This window comes from Falco rusticolus, chromosome W (assembly GCF_015220075.1).
Source record: "Falco rusticolus isolate bFalRus1 chromosome W, bFalRus1.pri, whole genome shotgun sequence".
Taxonomy (NCBI): Eukaryota; Metazoa; Chordata; class Aves; order Falconiformes; family Falconidae; genus Falco; species Falco rusticolus.
In genome coordinates, this window is record NC_051209.1 from 2,601,306 (window position 1) to 2,619,864 (window position 18,559).

Below are 18,559 nucleotides of genomic sequence, written 5' to 3' on the forward strand. Positions count from 1 at the left end.
AATTTGTCATAATTGTTGATCTCTTCATTTTAATATTCTCTGCAAAGATGGGAGGAAGTAATCCTCTGAACAAATAACTGTAAGACATCTAAGGGAGCTGTAAAATGAATATAGGACAAAGCTGTTTTGGAAAAATAATGGATATAAGTCTGCTTTTGTTGGAAACAAAAGGGATATTAAATTAAACCTTGGTTATTCATTCTTCAGTTAAAAACTAAAACCTATTTACAATAAATTTGAGACAGAATAGAACAGATTTTAACAGCCAGTGCTCCTTTATACTACTGAAGAGCTCCTGTGTCATGGAAATCCTCGGAAGCTAGTTTAGGACAAGCAGGATTTATACCAGATTAAAAGAGAAAAACCCTGTGCACACATTAAAGCCAAAAAAACCCCACTTCACCCTCCAAATGAGACTTTGACTACAAAGGCTGAGTAGCTCTCTATTCACATTTTTTCATAGTTTGCTAAAATTCAATATACATATCCTGTATACTATGGAACATGAACATCACTATAGTTAAACAGATGTATTAATAAGGGGAAATAGTTTTTTTTGTCTGACTGCTTAAAAAGGGAACAGCATAATTTGTTATAACCCACTCAACCATGTCACATTTTTTTCTACTAATAAATAAAATTGAGATGTTAAAAAATGCTCAGTATCCACTGAACATCTAAAAACTTTTAAAGTTTATTGTGTTTAAAGTGTGTGAGTTTTTTTGTGACGTATATAGCTATATAACTTATGATGAAGTTTTATTACACAGCAGTTTTAGGAAGATCAGGTACTTTACAAGAGGATATAGGGGTGTTGCTGACAGTTGCCTTCTAAATACTATAGCAGCTTCTTTTGTTGACTGTCCTTTTTTGTAGTCTGCAGCAGCCTAAGGATCTCTCTACAAAACAAGAGAGTTTAGTCTTGGCTAATTAAAAAAATTGAATAGGTATTGAAGATAGATATCTGGTGCAGCATGAATGAATCTTCTAGAAGAGTTTGTAATCTGCTGTTTTATTGGATAGTGTTCTCTTGCAATAAAGAAATTCTTGGAAAAAATCTGAAGGTAGCAGTAGTCCTCTCTGCAACAGTCAGGGTTTTTTTACTCTTTCTTATAATAAAATAATATAAAATAAAAAAAAAAGAAGCAGGAAGAGAATGGTAAATTGATGAATGAAGAATTTCAAGAACAAAAGAAAGTGTTTTTTGGATTTGCAGGATACAACCAAGTAATATATGGAGTGGTCTGGTAGTATCTAGGAAACAAAATGCTAGTGAATCTGTGAGTATATTTAAAGAAATATTATTAAGAAACAAGAGGGCTTTTTCTTTCACTTTTGGCAGATGATCACTGTGAATGCTTCATTGTTCCCCAGTTCTATTACTAATTCTTTAATAGCAGTTGGAAATGATGGTCTTCAAGAAAGAGACAGAATGGTTCGAGCGTGTATAGCCATTATCTGTGAACTAGGTAAGATAACTGAAAGCTAATTAAGAAAAATTTTGATGTGGTTGTCAACAGTCTTCTAAGATTCTTTTCTGTGGATTCCTATTACATAGATTGTATTCAAATAATTAAGGGTATTTGTTTAATAACTAATGAATCAGATGTTAAATGTTCTTAAAGTCCATTTAATATATTTTAGTCATTACTTTGATATAAAACAAAATCACTTTAACTTAAAATCAAAATCTCTTAAGTGAAGTACCTGAAGATTTCAGGTACTTTAAGACTTGCCAATTTTTGCATTACTTTAAAAATGTTTCCCTGTGCAGTTGATGTTTCTAAAACTAGTGGATTGGAAGTAGGTAAAGTTCCATACACGTGGTATTGACAAATGTACAAGTGTTCAGAAAACTAAAAAATATTTTCCTTTAAAACTTTTTACAGTGGGTATTGTGATTAGCTGTCTTCTGGAAGTCAGTATTTGTGTCCACGTAAAGGCTATCTGGACAGTGATTTATATTAACTCCCTATACTTGTGTGTGGGTGCTTATTTTTAAAGATTTTTTTCAGTTTTATATCAATCAATGAGAAATAACTTCAGCAACATTTTCAAGATACAAACTTCTCTTTTAAAGAACTAAACAATCTGTTACTCATTTATATTCTTATATAAACATTTTATCCATGTCAGTCCAGTGAAACACAACACCTTTTTGCAGGGAAATTCAGACGCTAATGTATGGAAACTTGGTTGGAAATAAGCTGGGAAATTGCTGCACAGTGGCGACTGACTGACCAGTATTTTTGTTGATTATGAATTAATCAAAAAATCTCAATTTATTGCTAATATCAGTCATTCAAAGCTTTATTGTATGCCTCAGCAGTGTTTAGGAAGGAAAAGATATATGTGCTAATCGGAGAAGTTTGTTGCTTTGGAAGTCATGAAATGTTTTCTTTCATATCGTTAGCCGGAGTGATGTCTTTTTCTTTATTTAGCACTTCAGAATCCCGAGGTGGTGGCTCTTCGGGGTGGTTTAAGTACCATCTTGAAAAATGTGATTGATTGTCAGATAAGCCGAATAAATGAGGCTTTGATAACTACAGTTTTGCACCTCATTAATCATCCAAAGACCCGACAGTATGTGCGAGCAGATCTAGAGTTAGAGGTGAGTTCAGTTTTACTTGTGTAGTGACAGAAGTTAAATATTGTATTACTAATGAAAATTTTTAAACATTTTCACTTCAGATTTCACCCTCTGTATTAGTGCAAAATGTTTAAATGCAACATTTTGGGCTAAGAGCTTAATTATTTATAAAGTAGGAATAACATGATGGATTGGACTGGGATTTGTTAACTATTCTCATGTGAAAGTAATGCATGTCTTTCTTTTGTTTAGCGAATTTTAGCTCCTTACACAGATTTTCACTACAGGCATAATCCAGACACAGCAGAAGGACAACTCAAGTAAGTGTTAGTGCTGCTACTTATGCTGCTAGTTGTGTTCATGGTATTGGAATTAAACTATTTTTCTTTCCAAAGTGACAAGATAAAGGCAATTAGATAATATTAAACTATTTGAAGTTGAATATGATAGTAGGTTAGAATGCAACTTACTAAAATATTGTTAAGTGTTTCAGATTTAAAAGGGAAAATTAGTTTTACCCTTCTTCCCTTCCCCTCATTATATTTCTTTTACTTTAAAAAATCATCACAATTTACTTCAGGTATGGGTTTCTTTTTTATCTAGCTTTAAACATCAACAACGAGGAGTTTGCATTTGAGCTAGTTTTATGTTTGATGGTTGTATGATCAGGCTCAGAAATGGAAACAAGAGGTTCTAACTTGATATCGGGGGGGGGGGGGGGGGGGAATAAATATATTATGTGAGGCCAGTCAAGCATTGGAACAGGCTGTCCGGAGAGGTCCTGCAGCCTTTGTCCTTGAGAGTTTCTAAGACCTTGCTGTAGTCTTACTGTCAGTGAAGGCTTCAGAGTGAATCATCCAACCAAATATAGATCACTTTTGATGTGAACCTCCTACTGTGGAACCTCCACTAAAAAAAGAAAACTAACAATACTTTAAAAATTCTAACCTCTGTGTGTGTGTGTACACATTGCATACATATATATGTAGTAACAGATTTTTCTTACTCTGAATTTTGTCCCCCATCTAAAATTTCAGTTTACTACTTTTTACTTGCTATGTTAGTAACACTGTTTGTTTTACAGTAATTAACTGTGTATTGTGACATTTGTTATTTTAATGACAGAGAGGACAGAGAAGCACGGTTCCTAGCTAGTAAAATGGGAATAGTGGCAGCATTTCGATCATGGGCAGGTAAGGTTTTTTTTGTTTTTTCTAAGTTGGATGATTGGAAGGGGAATTTTACTTTCTAGTGTAAAAAAGTGATTTATTTAAGCACAGAATCTGTCTCTTGATCTGTATAATTTCTGTTGATGCCTTCCTACAATGGTACTGTTCTGCTGATTGACTTGTGACAACTTAAACAATTGTAAGAATTCAGTATCATATTTTAATGTGAGCTTTTGAGGTTAGAACGCAGTAGGCATCCATTGAGCTTGTAAGTTGATCAGTTGGGATATATCCTTTTCTCCCATCTTTAACTTATTTTGTAATGATTCTGTACCTGTACTGTTTACAAATCCTATACCAGCACCTGTGCTACCCAAGTGTCCCACCAAGCTCTTTTCCTCTGACATAATGGTAAATGTGGAAATGAGATATTAAAATGAATAACGTTCTTCTGATACTGTTGTGCAACTGAAACACAGGTGGCCAGTATTCTATTTAATTAGTTAGTATTAGTAACAGGGTGATTCCAAAAAACAGTTATATAATCAACCCAGATTGATCTATTTTGTATCACAGTAGCATTAATACAAAATAGCATATTGAGCATAGCTAAAGTTATGGTACCACTACTGCTAAAATTATACATATTAGTAGTATCATTAACACAACAATTACAAGCTATTTCTATAGTACATACACAAGGAATAGAAATATTATAGCATTTGATAGCATCAGTACTATCATTTGATAAGGTCACTGTGTCTTGATCCATTTGATATTGCACAAAGAGATGTCCATTCCTTCCAAGGGCTCTCCACAAGGTCACTCCTGGTGAAAACATCAGGTTAACTATCTGACAAGGCTTATTCGCATCGCAGGTATAGTTGCCTTGTGTTCGTAAGTGGGTGCTATTTCTCTACCACCAGCTTGCAGTCGTTGTATTAATCTTTCTCAGATAGTTTCTTGGGGTAATGGCACCGTCCAAATGGACCATAAGATACAGGACAAGATTCAGGATCCAAAACAGGTAGTTCTGTAAAAGACAAGGCTAAAAGATATGATATCATTCTCAAAGATAATATCTGTTAGCGGGGACATATTCCCATTTGAATTCATATTTCTTCTGGGTTACTTTATACAAAGGAGCCAGAATTTGCCCTAAATGTGGAATATGATGTTTCCAGAATCCAAATAATCCAATAAATCTTTGTGCATCAGTTTCATTTTGTGGTGTTGCAAAATCCAAAATTTTCTGCCTGGCTTTTGGCAGTATTTCTCTGTGCCCACAATGCCACTGCATCCCTAAAAACTTCACTGTCTGAGCCAGTCCCTGGATTTTGCTTGGATTAATCTCCCATCCTTTGTTTTTCATATGCTAGATTACCAATTCTAATGGATTTTGCACCTCTTGCTCAGTTTCCTCCTGAATCATAATGTCATTGATATAGTGTACTATCTGTGTGGTGGCTGGTAAAGTGAATAAATCCAAATGCTCAGCCCATTGTTTAATGACAAATAGTGGGGATATGTATTCACCCTTAAGGCAGATGGGTAAAAGTATACTGTCTGCCTTGCCAAGTAAAGGCAAACTGATCCCAGTGCTCCTCAGCAATGGGTATTGTAAAGAAAGCATTAGCCAAATCAATTACTGCATACCAGGTTCCTGGATGTTATTGCACTTTTTCAATCAAAGTAATGATATCTGGCACTCTGGCCATTAACAGTGGAGTATATTTCTTCATCCCTCTGTAATCAACAGTCATTTGCCAGATCCCATCACTTTTTTTTACTGGCCACACTGGACTATTCCAGGTGGTGGTGGTGGGTTTTAAAACTCCTGTCTCTAACAAATTCTTTATTGTTTGTGAAATTTCCTCATGTCCCCCTGGAATTCTATATTGTTTCATTGTAACAATTTTCGCTGCAGAAGGAATTTGTATAGGGGGCATTCTTACTTTCCCCACAAGTACAGGTTTAGCCATAATATATGGCTTTACTCCAAATTGATATTGTCTTGTAAATGTAAAGTTAACCCTTTTAAAATATCAATTGCAATAATATATTCAGGGATTAGGACAATCATAAATAAATAGGTTCTTTTTGGCAAATTTCCTATTTTCATTTCAATTTTAGTTTGAACAGATTCAATTTGTTTCCCTCCTAATCCAGTAATAACAACTTTTTGACCTTTAAATCGCTTTGGATTTCCATAAATTAGAGAGGCCTCCGTTTCAGTATCTAAAAGGGCCCTAACCTGTTGGAGGGGAATCAATTTTTCCAATAAATTTGCAGCTCCACATGTGGGCGACCGTCTTTCTCATGGGTCATCAAAATACGGCCCACGGGCCAGATACAGCCCCCCAGGGTCCTCAATCCGGCCCCTGGTATTTACAGACACACACACACACCCCATCTCCTCTGCCGGGCAAGCTGTCGGCAGCCTCTGCACTGCGAGGTCCAGCCAACTCGGGCGAATCGCCAGAGCCCCGGCGCGGCAAAGTCCCTTCAGTCCCTTCTGGCCACCCTGTCCGGACTGCGCGGCCGGGCTGAGGAGGGGGGCGGCGGCATCAGCGAGGGGGGCGGCTCCCCCGTCTCTCCCTCCCTCCCTCCAGCTCCCAGGCAGGACAAGCAAGCCAGCACCAGTAGGAAGCGCGCGCACCATCGTGTCAAAAAAAAGAACAATTGACTCCGAGTGCGGGGTGTTCCAAGAAAAGTGGACTTCTGATTATTTTGTCACGGAGTACAAAGAGCGAGCTGTTTGTCTGATATGCCAGAATTCAGTGTCTGTGTCAAAGGAATACAATTTGCGTCGACACTACGAAACTCAACATAAAGGTAAATATGATTCTTTGGTCGGACAAGTGAGAAAAGATAAAATATTAAGACTGAAACATGGATTGACAACTCAGCAAAATACGTTTGTGAAGCAAAAGCAGCTCAATATGTCATCACTTCGAGCAAGCTATCAAGTTGCCAAGCTCGTAGCGCGCACTGGCAGAGCATTCACAGAGGGAGAATTTGTTAAAGAATGCCTTCTTTCTGTGGCCAAAGAGATGTGTCCAGAGAAGGCGGATTTATTTAGTACAGTGAGGCTTTCAGGACCTGCAATTACACGAAGGACTGAAGAAATGGGGGAAAATTTGAATCTGCAGTTGCAAAACTCCTCAAAAAAACTTTGCTGTTTCTCATTGGCACTCGCCAAAAGCAATGATGTTCGTGATTCTGCACAACTTCTAATTTTCATTCGTGGGACAAATGATCGTTTCAAAGTCACAGAGGAGCTTGCTGCACTGAAAAGCACCAAAGGAACAACTACAGGAGAGGATATCCATGAGAAAGTTTGCCAAACTATGAACGATTTGGAGCTGGACTGGGGTAAACTATTCAGTGTGACACCTGGTGGTGCTCCTAGCGTGGTGGGGTCCATGAAAGGAGTGGTTGCACACATTAACAAAGAGATGGACAAACGCAGCCATTCACATCCAATAGCCATACACCGCATCATCCACCAACAAGCCCTGTGTTGTAAATCACTGAAGCTGGACTCTGTCATGAAAATTGTGCTTTCTTGTGTTAACTGCATTAGAGCTCACGCACTAAACCACAGACAGTGTCAGGAATTTCTGTCTGAGCTAAATGTTGCCTATGAAGATATTCTGTACCACACAGAAGTCCGCTGGCTGAGTCGAGGGACAGTTTTGAAACGATTTTATGACTTACTTCCACAGGTTTATGATTTTGTGCTTTCTAAAAACAAAGAAGTACCAGAGCTCAAAGATGCAGAACGGAAATGGCACCTTGCGTTTCTGACAGATGTAACAGAGCTACTCAACAATTTCAGTGTCCAGCTTCAAGGAAAGGGGAAGCTCATCTGTGATGTGTATTCACATGTGAAAGCATTTCAAGTCAAATTAGACCTGCTCATTAACCAAGTAAAGGAGGAAAACTTCTGCCATCTCCCCACAACTCAAAACCTGTCTGCAGAAAAACCAGCAGTCGCATTCCCAAACAAAACGTGTATGGATGTACTAGAAATGTTGCAAAAGGAGTTTCAAATTAGATTTAAAGAGCTTCGTCTCCATGAACAGGACATGCAGCTTTTCCGGAACCCATTTTCTGTTGACATTGAAACTGTTGATCCGATTTACCAAATGGAATTGGCCGAGCTACAGACTTGTGACTCGCTGAAAGATGCATTCAAATCAAGCAGCCTTACTAATTTCTATGCGTCTCTCCCCTCAGAGACATCTCATAATCTCAGGAACCATGCACTCCAAATTGCAACCATCTTTGGCAGCACCTATGTCTGTGAGCAGACTTTTTCCCGAATGAAACATCTGAAATCTCCAGTCAGATCCAGACTAACTGATGAACACTTGCATCACTTGCTACGACTGGCAGTGACAAATATGGAACCTAACACTGACCATCTCATTAGCCAAAAGCAGGCCCATAGTTCACATTGAAATATTATTGGTTTTTGTTGATTACAATTGTTCTTAATTTAAAATATTGCATTCTTTTCCCTGTTTTTTGTGCACTACTACAAACAAAATATGTGCAGTGTGCATAGGGATTTGTTCATTTTTTTCCAAACTATAGTCCGGCCCCCGACAGTGTCTGAGGGACAGTGAACCGGCCCCCTGTTTAAAAAGTTTGAGGACACATGGTCTTTCTTAACCCACTCTTGTATTGGAGCTTGGCCTTCCTTTCAATTAGTCTTTAACTCTTTTAATTGTCGATGGAGGATTTTAACATCATGCCAGGGATACAGACCATCATCAAGCTGCCCCCAATCCTCCCTGTCCCCCAGAATGTCTGACTCTCCAGCGGGGGGCCCTCTGGCTGGGGAGTGGGGCATCCTTTCGAGGTTCAAGAGGCAGTGCAGAAGGCTGAGCTGTATCCTCTAGTGATTCTACAAACTTTTCTGGCTATAACTATTTACTTTCTTACTTGGTTTGTTCAGTCCTCACTGTTTATATAACCTCCATATCTCATTCGTAGGAATTCCATCAATTTTATCTCGAGTCATCCCATCCTTTAACAAGGCAGCAAACATTCCTCTCCATGAAATCCTACTATTTTCAGCTTTATTATTTTCATTTCTATCACCACACCCTGCATTTTGTTCCGGACCCCATTCTCCTAAACCTCCCAGTTGTTGTACCTTCTGAATTACTTCTGCTATAGGGTTCCCTGTCTCATTTATTAAAATCGTAATCATGACAAGATTGTCATATATGCAGGCGGAGCAGTTTTAATGATTGTATTCCTAATAGGTGCGGTTAACCCAATCTGTATCATTGTGTCAATGTCTCCTATAAAGATAGCAGTTTTCATCCCTTCCTCTTTAAGACACTGTATGCAGTCTTGTAATGTGTACCAGGGGCGATCTCCTCCTGGCCATTCCCCCTCCATGGGGTATTTGCAGTTGCAACCCGCAGCTGCCAAGGTTAACAAATTAGTGTCTCCCTGATAATGCTTTCAAAAAGTATCTTGCACAAAAGAATCAGAACTCAATATTACAACTTCTTGCTATCCACAGCATCCAATGCAGTTCCAGACGCTCCTAAATCATACAGCTGCACCATCCAAGTGAGCAAAGGTTCCCCTGGTTTCTGCTGGAATCGCTCAGTCACATTATTAATTTCATGCTGAGTATAATCCTCAATTACATCATGTCTCACTTGCCATCCATCTGGCCCTGGTTCTAATTTTCTCCTGATGACAGGTTTTATCTCTACAGTCTCAGAAACAAATTCTCCCCCTATACTCGCATCTGAATCAGTTGAGTCCCATATATCACCATCTCACTTGTCAGGATCCCACTGTGTTCCTGCTTCAGCAATAACTGTGCACACCTTATTCACTCTACCCCACTGCTTATGATACTTATACTGAGCAGCCCTAACAGCTGCCTTCTCTGCCACAGTCTGATAAGCATCCAACTTAGCTGTCAACAAACAATACTGGCAATGTAACAGGACCACCTTACTTTGCAAATCACATATTTGTTTCTCTAACTTCACTTTCTCTACACAAATCTGCTCTCGCTGCTGATGCTGTTTCCTATAAGCAGTTAATAAAATCCATCCACGTTGCCCTAATGTGGCCACTTCCTTCCCTTTTTCAACAGGTATCTTTTGCATACATCTTAGCACATCAAGGGGTTCTGCTTCTCTCAAGCATGAATCCCAACTTTCACAGAGTCCAGCACAATGAGACCACTTGGTGGCCAAAGTACAATAAGGCAATTGTTCCCACCTGGGAATATTATCATTGCACTAGTGGCATTTGAAGTTACCTTTTTTTCCTAAATAGAGATAGTTTTGCTTCATATCCTGTCTGTGACGCCAATTTATATTTTGGTGATTGACTGGATACCAAGCAAAAATGAATTCCAAATCAAATATAAGAATAAATGCAGTTTATTATATTACAATATAATAAAGGAAAATAGCACACAATATGATAAAAGGAAACAGTACTAGTTATTATGCACAATATGATAAAAGAGCAATAGGAGCAAAGCATCACATCATTACTCCAAAGTGTTACAGAGACTAAGAAAAGGATACATCACCAATTGCCACCTTTAACATCATCCAGGCCCACACTTCAGCTGGGAAGCCCCATTGCAGCCAGCGCTAGGAGTCTTTCGGTAACAGAAAATTCCTGCACAGTGCGTCTACCTGTAGGTGAGGCTTCTGGCCCAGTCCCGGAGCTTGCCCGCCTTTATACTCAGTGAAAAACAGAAATAGTTTACACACCTAGTGTATGCAAACTTTTAAGTTTAGGCTAAGTGCAGGCATGCACTATCTCATGGTTCATAAGGTTCACACACACCAGGGATCTTGGCCAGATGCCCGAACGTGGTGGAGTCACCGTCATGACACAGCTGCACACAGTATTTATTGTCTGGATGGTCCTGCTCATATCTTGCTTGTTTGGGGGGCTCAGGACAAACACCACCTGCTCGTTAAAGTTGCCCTTGAACTCCCTGAGCTCCCTGTCCATGTTAAGCAATCCCTAATTAAAGACAAAGACTTTGTCATAAGCAGTAATCAATTTAATAAGTTTTCACAACAGGTACTAAGATGTGTTTTGATGCTGTTAAATTGGAGGACTCATACATAGTTTTCTTTGACTAACTACTAACAAGACACAGGTTGGGGGTTTTTTTGGCCTTTTTTTTCCTTAGTATAGAATGCCATATAAGTTGTACCTTGATTGTACTTCTTCACATTTGATGGGTGAGAGGATGTTGAAAATAGCATCATAAGATAAGAATTTCTCTTTGAGATGGTTCTGCCATTGTAAATAAGAAATCTATTTGCCTATGCAAAGAGATATCAACAGAATAGTTTCATTAGCGCCTGCTTTTACCAAGTGCTATAGTTGAAGATGAGCTGCAGTATGGACATAGTTTTAGATTTTTTTATGTGGTAGACATTTCTAAATTGAAAAATTAGATTTTCACATTTTTCTAAATCCTTTTTCTGCAATATTACAATATTTAACATGAAGATATTGCCTCAGAGAGTGCTTGTTCTTGTAGTTGAGACAGTGTCTTGCAAATAAACTAAATCAGTTGAAATGACCATTTACCAAGTGGTATCACCTCTGGGGTAACATATTTAAGAAAGGGGAAAAAAACCTGTGCAACACCAACAACAGTCAGAAGAGAGGAGTGAGAGTATGTGAGAGAAACAGCTATGCAGACATCAGGGTCAGTGAAGAAGGAGAGGGAGGAGGTGCTCCAGGCACCAGAGCAGAGATTCCTTTGCAGCCCATGGTGAAGACCATGGTGAGGCAGGCTGTCCCCCTGCAGCCCATGGAGGTTAATGGTGGAGCAGATATCCACCTGCAGCCCATAGAGGACCCCACGCCAGAGCAGGTGGATGTGCCTGAAGGAGGCTGTGACCCTGTAGAGAGCCTGCGCTGGAGCAGGCTCCTGGCAGGACCTGTGAACCCCCATGGAGAGAGAAGCCCATGCTGGAGCAGGTTTTCTGGCAGGACTTGTGACCCCATAGGGGACCCATGCTGGAGCAGTCTGTTCCTGAAGAACTGCACCCCATGTATGAAACCCACACTGGAGCAGTTCATTAAGAACTGTAGCCCATGGAAAGGACTCATGTTGGAGAAGTTTGTAGAGGACTGTCTTTTGTGGGAGGTACCTCACGCTGGAGCAAGGGAAGAGAGTGAGGAAGGAGCAGCAGAGACAATATGTGATGAGCTGACCGTAACCCCCATTCCCTGTCCCTTTGCACTACTTGGGGGAAGGTAGAGAAATCAGGAGTGTAGTTAAGCCTGGGAAGAAGGGTAGGGGTGGGGGGAAGGTGTTTTAAGATTTAGTTTTTATTTCTCATTATTTTACTCTTGATTTGTATGGTAATAAATTAAACTAATTTCCCCAAGTCGAGTCTGTTTTGCCCATGATGGTAATTGCTGAGTGATCTCCCTGTCCTTATCTTGACCCACGAGCCTTCCGTTATATTTTTCTCTCCCCTTGTCCAGTTGAGGATGGGGAGTGATAGAGCAGCTTGGTGGGCACCTGGCACCCAATAGAGGTCAACTCACCACAGACCATTTTATACTCTTGGGGTGGAGGTAGGGGTGGGGAAAGGCCTCTGAGGTGCACTGTGGTGACTTGTGGAATCAGACTCCACAATCTATCAGATTGTAAAGTAGGTCACAGGGATAGTCCCACCAAAGCCATGTGCGCCTGGGGCAACAACTTGCCTCAATTTATACAATCAAATGTTGCATATACATAAGATTTCCAAATATGCATATACATATTCATAGCCTAGGCCCACTTCATATTAAAATTAGTTCCAAGAAGTCATTTCCATAAGTCCCTCCCAACTATGCTTGCGTGGTGCCTCTTGGTGGGGGTCATGGGGATGAAGGCTTGGTAGTCTCCCTCACTCTGAACTTTTTACCTTATCTCTTTGCGCAGACTCAGTTGTTCCTCTCAGTTGTTCCTTGGTCTTTGTCCAAACTATACAGTTGGTTTTAGCTAGTTCTTATCAGGAACTGTCCTTCAGGAGGAACTGCAGACTCCTTGCTTCAGTTAATGGTTAGTAAAAAAAAAACCTCAAAAAAAAAACCCCAAAAACAAAAAACAAAACAAAACAAACCCCACCTCACAACAGTTAGTAAAACAAAGCATTATTTATCAACAACAATTTAGGTAATCATTAAGCAATTAGATCTACTAAAATTTCTTTAACCCCTTCCCTCAGTGGAACATATTTAAATGCCCTTAATGTCTATGTGGCCATGTGTACTTGTCATAAGTTTTTGTGACATGGAAGTTTCGAACTTGAGGACTTGATCTTCAAGTTCATATAAAACACATGTCATTAAAGTTAGATATGTATTAGTGAAAATAAATAGACGAGTAGGTAATAATTTTCATTTTTTAGTAAATATTAATGAATGAAGATTTGGGTTTATATATAATATGTAAGACGTAAAGGTGTGTAAACCTGGCTTTTTGTTCATTTAAAGTTGTATTTTGGAGAAACTTGTTTTATTCTATGAAAATTCTGGAGATGAGCACTTGTCATTTGGGTAAAGATGATTAAAAACGATGCACAGAGAATGTTATTCCAAGTATATTTAAACTCGCTGTTTAGAATTCTCCTGAGATTAAAGGTAACTAAATTATTAGTTTAACATACAGCTTTTGATGGAGAAACAGCTCACGGTTCTGCTAAGATGATTTATATCTTTCAGGTTTAATGTTTATCCTTTACTGACAATTTTGTCTTTTCTTTCTGCCATTTCATCCACGTAAATGTTGGTTATGCAGATAATTTGAGAATATTGTTCACAGTAAAGAGGGTAAAAGTAGCTCTATTTTTTAATGAAGAAACAAAGTTTTGTCATTAGAAAGCTTTGTTAAACATTTATTAGAAAGGAGATGACATTATAGAGGTGAAAAATGTTTATGATTAATAATTTTCATCATCTGTGCTTGTACTCAAACTGGAAATCAAATTTAACAATGTGACTAATGCTTTTTTTTTGCTTGGTGATGGAATATTATGTATTTAATGTTTCCTAGGTATTATCAGTTTGTGCAAACCTGGAAATTCTGGGATTCAGTCTCTTATTGGGGTACTCTGTATACCAAATATGGAAATACGGGTAGGTAGTGAATAATTAGTACTGATATAGGAATAATATTGGATGTTTTAATGAACATTTAAAATTTTGATGATTTTATCCGTTTAGTGGTTTAAATGCAGACTCCAATTATGAGACAACTAGCCTTGACTTTATTTGACCCCCACGTCTAAGTCAATAATCCCATTATAAAACTCCTTAAGCAAGTTGCTTGCTTTTTCTGTCTCAGTTCCTTGCACATAAAATGATAGTGGAATCACACCCTGTATGTCTGAGAGCAGGGAGTGGAGGAGAGAAAAGTGCATGAATTAACTTTTACTCTGACCACAAGTCCAAGCAAAATCACAGTAGCTGCAGTTATGAGTTTAAAGCATTGAATCTGAGATAAATAAAAATGTGACTTCCCAATTACCTGCTAAATCAAGTGGATGGTGGCAGCACTAACTGTTCTAAAAAACTGTAATCCGAGTAGCCTGAGCTTCTGTAGAATTTATAGTGACAGTCAGGCACGCTTCTAAAGTAAACAAGCCCCTTCCTTTCTCTTCTCCAGATCATAGAATCATAGAATGGTTTGGGTTGGAAGGGACCTTAAAGATCATCTAGTTCCAACCTGGCCTTGAACACTTCCAGGGATGGGGCATACATGACTTCTCTGGGCAACCTGTTCCAGTGCATCACCACCCTCACAGTAAAGAATTTCTTCCTAATATCTAATCTAAATCTACCCTCTTTCAGTTTAAAACTATTACCATTCATCCTATCACTACACTCCCTGATAAAGAGTCCCTCCCCACCTTTCCTGTAGGCCCCCTTTAAGTACAGGAAGGCTGCTATAAGGTCTCCCCAGAGCCTTCTCTTCTTCAGGCTGAAGAAGCCCAACTCTCTCAGCTTGTCATCATAGGAGAGGTGCTCCAGCCCTCTGATCAGCTTCATGGCCCTCCTCTGGACTCATTCCAACAGGTCCATGTTCTTCTTATGTTGGGGGCCCTAGAGCTGAATGCAATGCTCCAGGTTGGGGTATTACAAGAGCAAAGCAGAGAGGTGATTCTCAACCTCTCAACCTCTCAACCTGCTGGTCACACTTCTTTTGATGCAGCCCAGGATTCGGTTGGCTTTCTGGGCTGCAAGCACACATTGCGAGCCCATGTTGAGGTTCTCATCCACCAGCACCCCCAAGTCCTTCTTCTCAGGGCTGCCGTCAATCCATTATTCTCTGCCCAGCCTGTACTGATACTGGGGGTTGCCCCAACCCAGGTGCAGGACCTTGCACTTGGCCTTGTTGAACCTCATGAAGTTTGCACATGCCCACCTCTCTAGCCTGTCAAGGTCCCTCTGGACGACAGCATCCCTTTCCTCCAGCATGTCGACTGCATCACTCAGCTTGGTGTCATTGGCAAACTTGCTTAGGGTGCGCTCGATCCCACTGTCCATGTCCCTGACAAAGATTTTGAACAGCACTGGTCCCAGTACAGACCCCTGAAGAACACCACTTGTCACCGATCTCCACTTTGACTTTAAGTTGCTGACCACAACTCTTTGAGTGCAACCATCCAGCCAATTCCTTATCCACCGAGTGGTCCACCTGTCAAATCCATGTCTCTCCATTTTAGAGACAAGGATGTCGTGCGGGACAGTGTCAAATGCTTTGCACAAGTCCAGGTAGATGACATCGGTCACTCTTCCCTCATCCGTCCGTGCTGTAACCCCGTCATAGAAGGCCAACAAATTTGTCAAGCATGATTTGCCCTTAGTTAAGCCATGTTGGCGGTCACCAATCACCTCCTTATTTTCCATGTGCCTTAGCATAGTTTCCAGGAGGATCTGCTCCATGATCTTGCTGGGCACCGAGGTGAGACTGACCAGCCTGTAGTTTCCCAGGTCTTCCTTATTCCCCTTTTTAAAAATGAGGGTTACGTCTCCCCTTTTTTAGTCACTGGGAACTTCACCGGACTGCAAGGACCTCTCAAATATGATGGAGAGTGACTTAGTCACTTCATCCGCCAGTTCCCTCAGGACCCGTGGATGCATCTCATCAGGTCCCATGGACTTGTGCACTTTCAGGTTCCTTAGATGGTCTCAAACCTGATCTTCTCCTATAGCGGGTGGTTCTTCATTCTCCCAGTCCCCCGCCTTTGCCTTCTGTGACTTGGGCGGTGTGGTTGGAGTACTTGCAGGTGAAGACTGAGGCAAAAAAGTCATTGAGTACCTCAGCCTTCTCCATGTCCTGGGTAACCAGGGTCCCCCGTTTCCTTCCAGAGAGGGCCCACATTTTCCCTAGTCTTCCTTTTATCGCTGACATACCTATAGAAGCTTTTCTTGTTGCCCTTGATGTCCCTGGCCAGATTTAATTCTATCAGGGCTTCAGCTTTCCTAACCTGATCCATGGCTGCTTGGACACTTTCTCTGTATTCCTCCCAGGCGACCTGTCCTTACTTCCACCCCCTGTAGGCTTCCTTTTTGTGTTTGAGTTTGTCCTGTTCATCCATGCAGGCCTCCTGGTGTTTTTGCCTGACTTCCTCTTTGTTGGGAGGCATCGCTCCTGAGCTTGGAGGAGGTGATCCTTGCATATTAACGAACTTTCTTGGGCGCCTCTTCCCTGCAGGGCTCTATCCCATGGTGCTCTACCAAGCAGATCCCTGAAGAGGCCAAAGTCAGCTCTCCTGAATTCCACGGTAGTGATCTTGCTGTATGCCCTCCTTGCTGCTCTAAGGATCTTGAACTCCACCATTTCATGGTCCCTGCAGCCAAGGCTGCCCTTAAGCTTCACATTCCTCACTCAGCCCCTCCTTGTTGGTGAGAACAAGGTCCAGCATAGCTCCTCTCCTCGTTGGCTCCTCTATCACTTGGAGAAGGAAGTTATCATCAACCCATTCAAAGAACCTCCTGGATTGCTTATGCCCTGCTATGTTGCCCCTCCCAACAGATATCATGGTGATTGTAGCCCCCCAATGGGACCAGGGCTTGTGAACTTTAGGCATCTCCTATCTGCCTCTAAAGGACCTCATCCTCTCATTCTTCCTGGTCGTGTGGCCTGTAGCAGACCCCCACTATAATGTCACTTTTCCCTGTCCCTGCCCTCCCTTTAATCCTCACCCATAAGCTCTCAGTCAGCTCTTTATTTATCCCCAGGCAGAGGTCTGTGAACTCCAGCTGATTGTTGACATAGAAGGCAACACCCCCTCCTCTTTGCCTGTCCTTCCTAAAGAGTCTATATCCTTCCATTCCAACACTCCAGTCATATGCATCATCCCACAACATCTTGTGATGCCAATAAGACCATGGCCCTACAGGCGTGGGCATGTAACTCCTGTTGTTTATTCCCCATGCTACGTGTGTTTGAATAGAGACATTTAAGTTGATGATGATGAAGCTGACTCACTGGCTGGAGTGGCTGGAATTCCTTTGTGCTGCTCTTCAGGTGATGTCCCACTGCCTTGTGATCCCTCTCCAGGCTCTGGGCGTCTATTGCTGTCACTGGCATCAAACTGGTAGGAGTGGGATGGATTGAGGTTCCCCTCCCCCAGCAACTTTAGTTTAAAGCCCTCCTCACCAGCTTGGCCAGCCTATGACTGAAGATGCTCTTCCCCTTCTCTTACAGATGGACCCCATCAGCCCCCAGTAGACCGGGTTTAAGTCCATGGTCTAAGTACCAAACTCCTGTCTGTGGCACCAGTCCTGTAACCATTTGTTGATTTGCTAGATTCAATTGGTCCTTTCAAGCCCCTTCCCTTTGACCGGGAGGACTGATGAAAAATCTACCTGTGCTCCATAGTCCCTTACTGCCGCTCCCAGGGCTCTGTAATCCTTCTTGATGCCCCTCAGACTGCTCCTGGTTTAACACTGGTGCCCATGTGGAACAACAGCAGTGGATAATAGTGAATTGTAAAGATTCGTAGCCTGTCAGTAACATCCCTGATATGAGTCCCTGGCAAGCAGCATACCTTTCCAGAGAGCACATCAGATTGGTAAATAGGTGCCTCTGTACCTCTCAGAGGAATTTTGCCTACTGCTGTCACCCATCTCTTTTTCTTAGTTGCACTGGTTATTATACAACGGGCAGGTTGGGCTGCCTTACTCAGCTCCAGCATCTCTTGTGATGTGATGGGTCTTTACTCTTCAGTTGGCAGAACAGCAAAGCATTTGATTCATTCAGATTATGAAAATAAGCATGTTATCCTAAAAGAAACCCTGAAACAAAGACACCAATTTTAGCACTCTAGAAATCACGACTTCAAAAATAATAGTAAACATTTTTGTAAATCTATAAAATTTCTGAAACTTCTGGTTTGTTTGTTTTTTGCTAGCATGGTCTGCTTGAGGTTCTTTATGATATATTTCGCCTTCCTCTCCCTGTTGTTGCAGAAGAGTTTATTGAGGCACTTCTCAGTGTAGGTAAGTAGTTTAGTACTGGTTCACATAAAAATTCTTTTTATTAAGCTCTTCTACAAATTTGAAGCCTTCACTGTTACTTCTGTCTTGTAAAGTATGTCAATCTTAACCATTTCATCACTGAATTCATTGGGTGTTCTGAAGCCCTGTTTAAAACTTTAGCAATTGTTCAGTGTTGATCAAGCTACTAGAAGTCTAACTTTCTTCTGGTATCCTTACTATATATCAGTTGTAAGTTTCATACAAGAGCAGTAGTGTAGCATTTACACAAAAG

At 40.7% G+C, this 18,559-nt stretch overlaps 1 protein-coding gene across 7 annotated transcripts in view; it reads left to right on the top strand.

The window, feature by feature from the left end:
• The window catches only part of LOC119140644 (rapamycin-insensitive companion of mTOR-like), a 109,346-nt gene that overhangs the window by 43,451 nt on the left and 47,336 nt on the right, over positions 1-18,559 (top strand). For all 7 annotated transcript variants that reach the window (XM_037372135.1, XM_037372137.1, XM_037372136.1 and 4 more), the window contains 6 exons: positions 1,343-1,469; positions 2,442-2,611; positions 2,843-2,910; positions 3,716-3,783; positions 13,835-13,917; positions 18,201-18,288. In XM_037372135.1, coding sequence (XP_037228032.1) covers positions 1,343-1,469; positions 2,442-2,611; positions 2,843-2,910; positions 3,716-3,783; positions 13,835-13,917; positions 18,201-18,288 — 604 coding nt within the window. The remainder of the gene's footprint in view (positions 1-1,342; positions 1,470-2,441; positions 2,612-2,842; positions 2,911-3,715; positions 3,784-13,834; positions 13,918-18,200; positions 18,289-18,559) is intronic.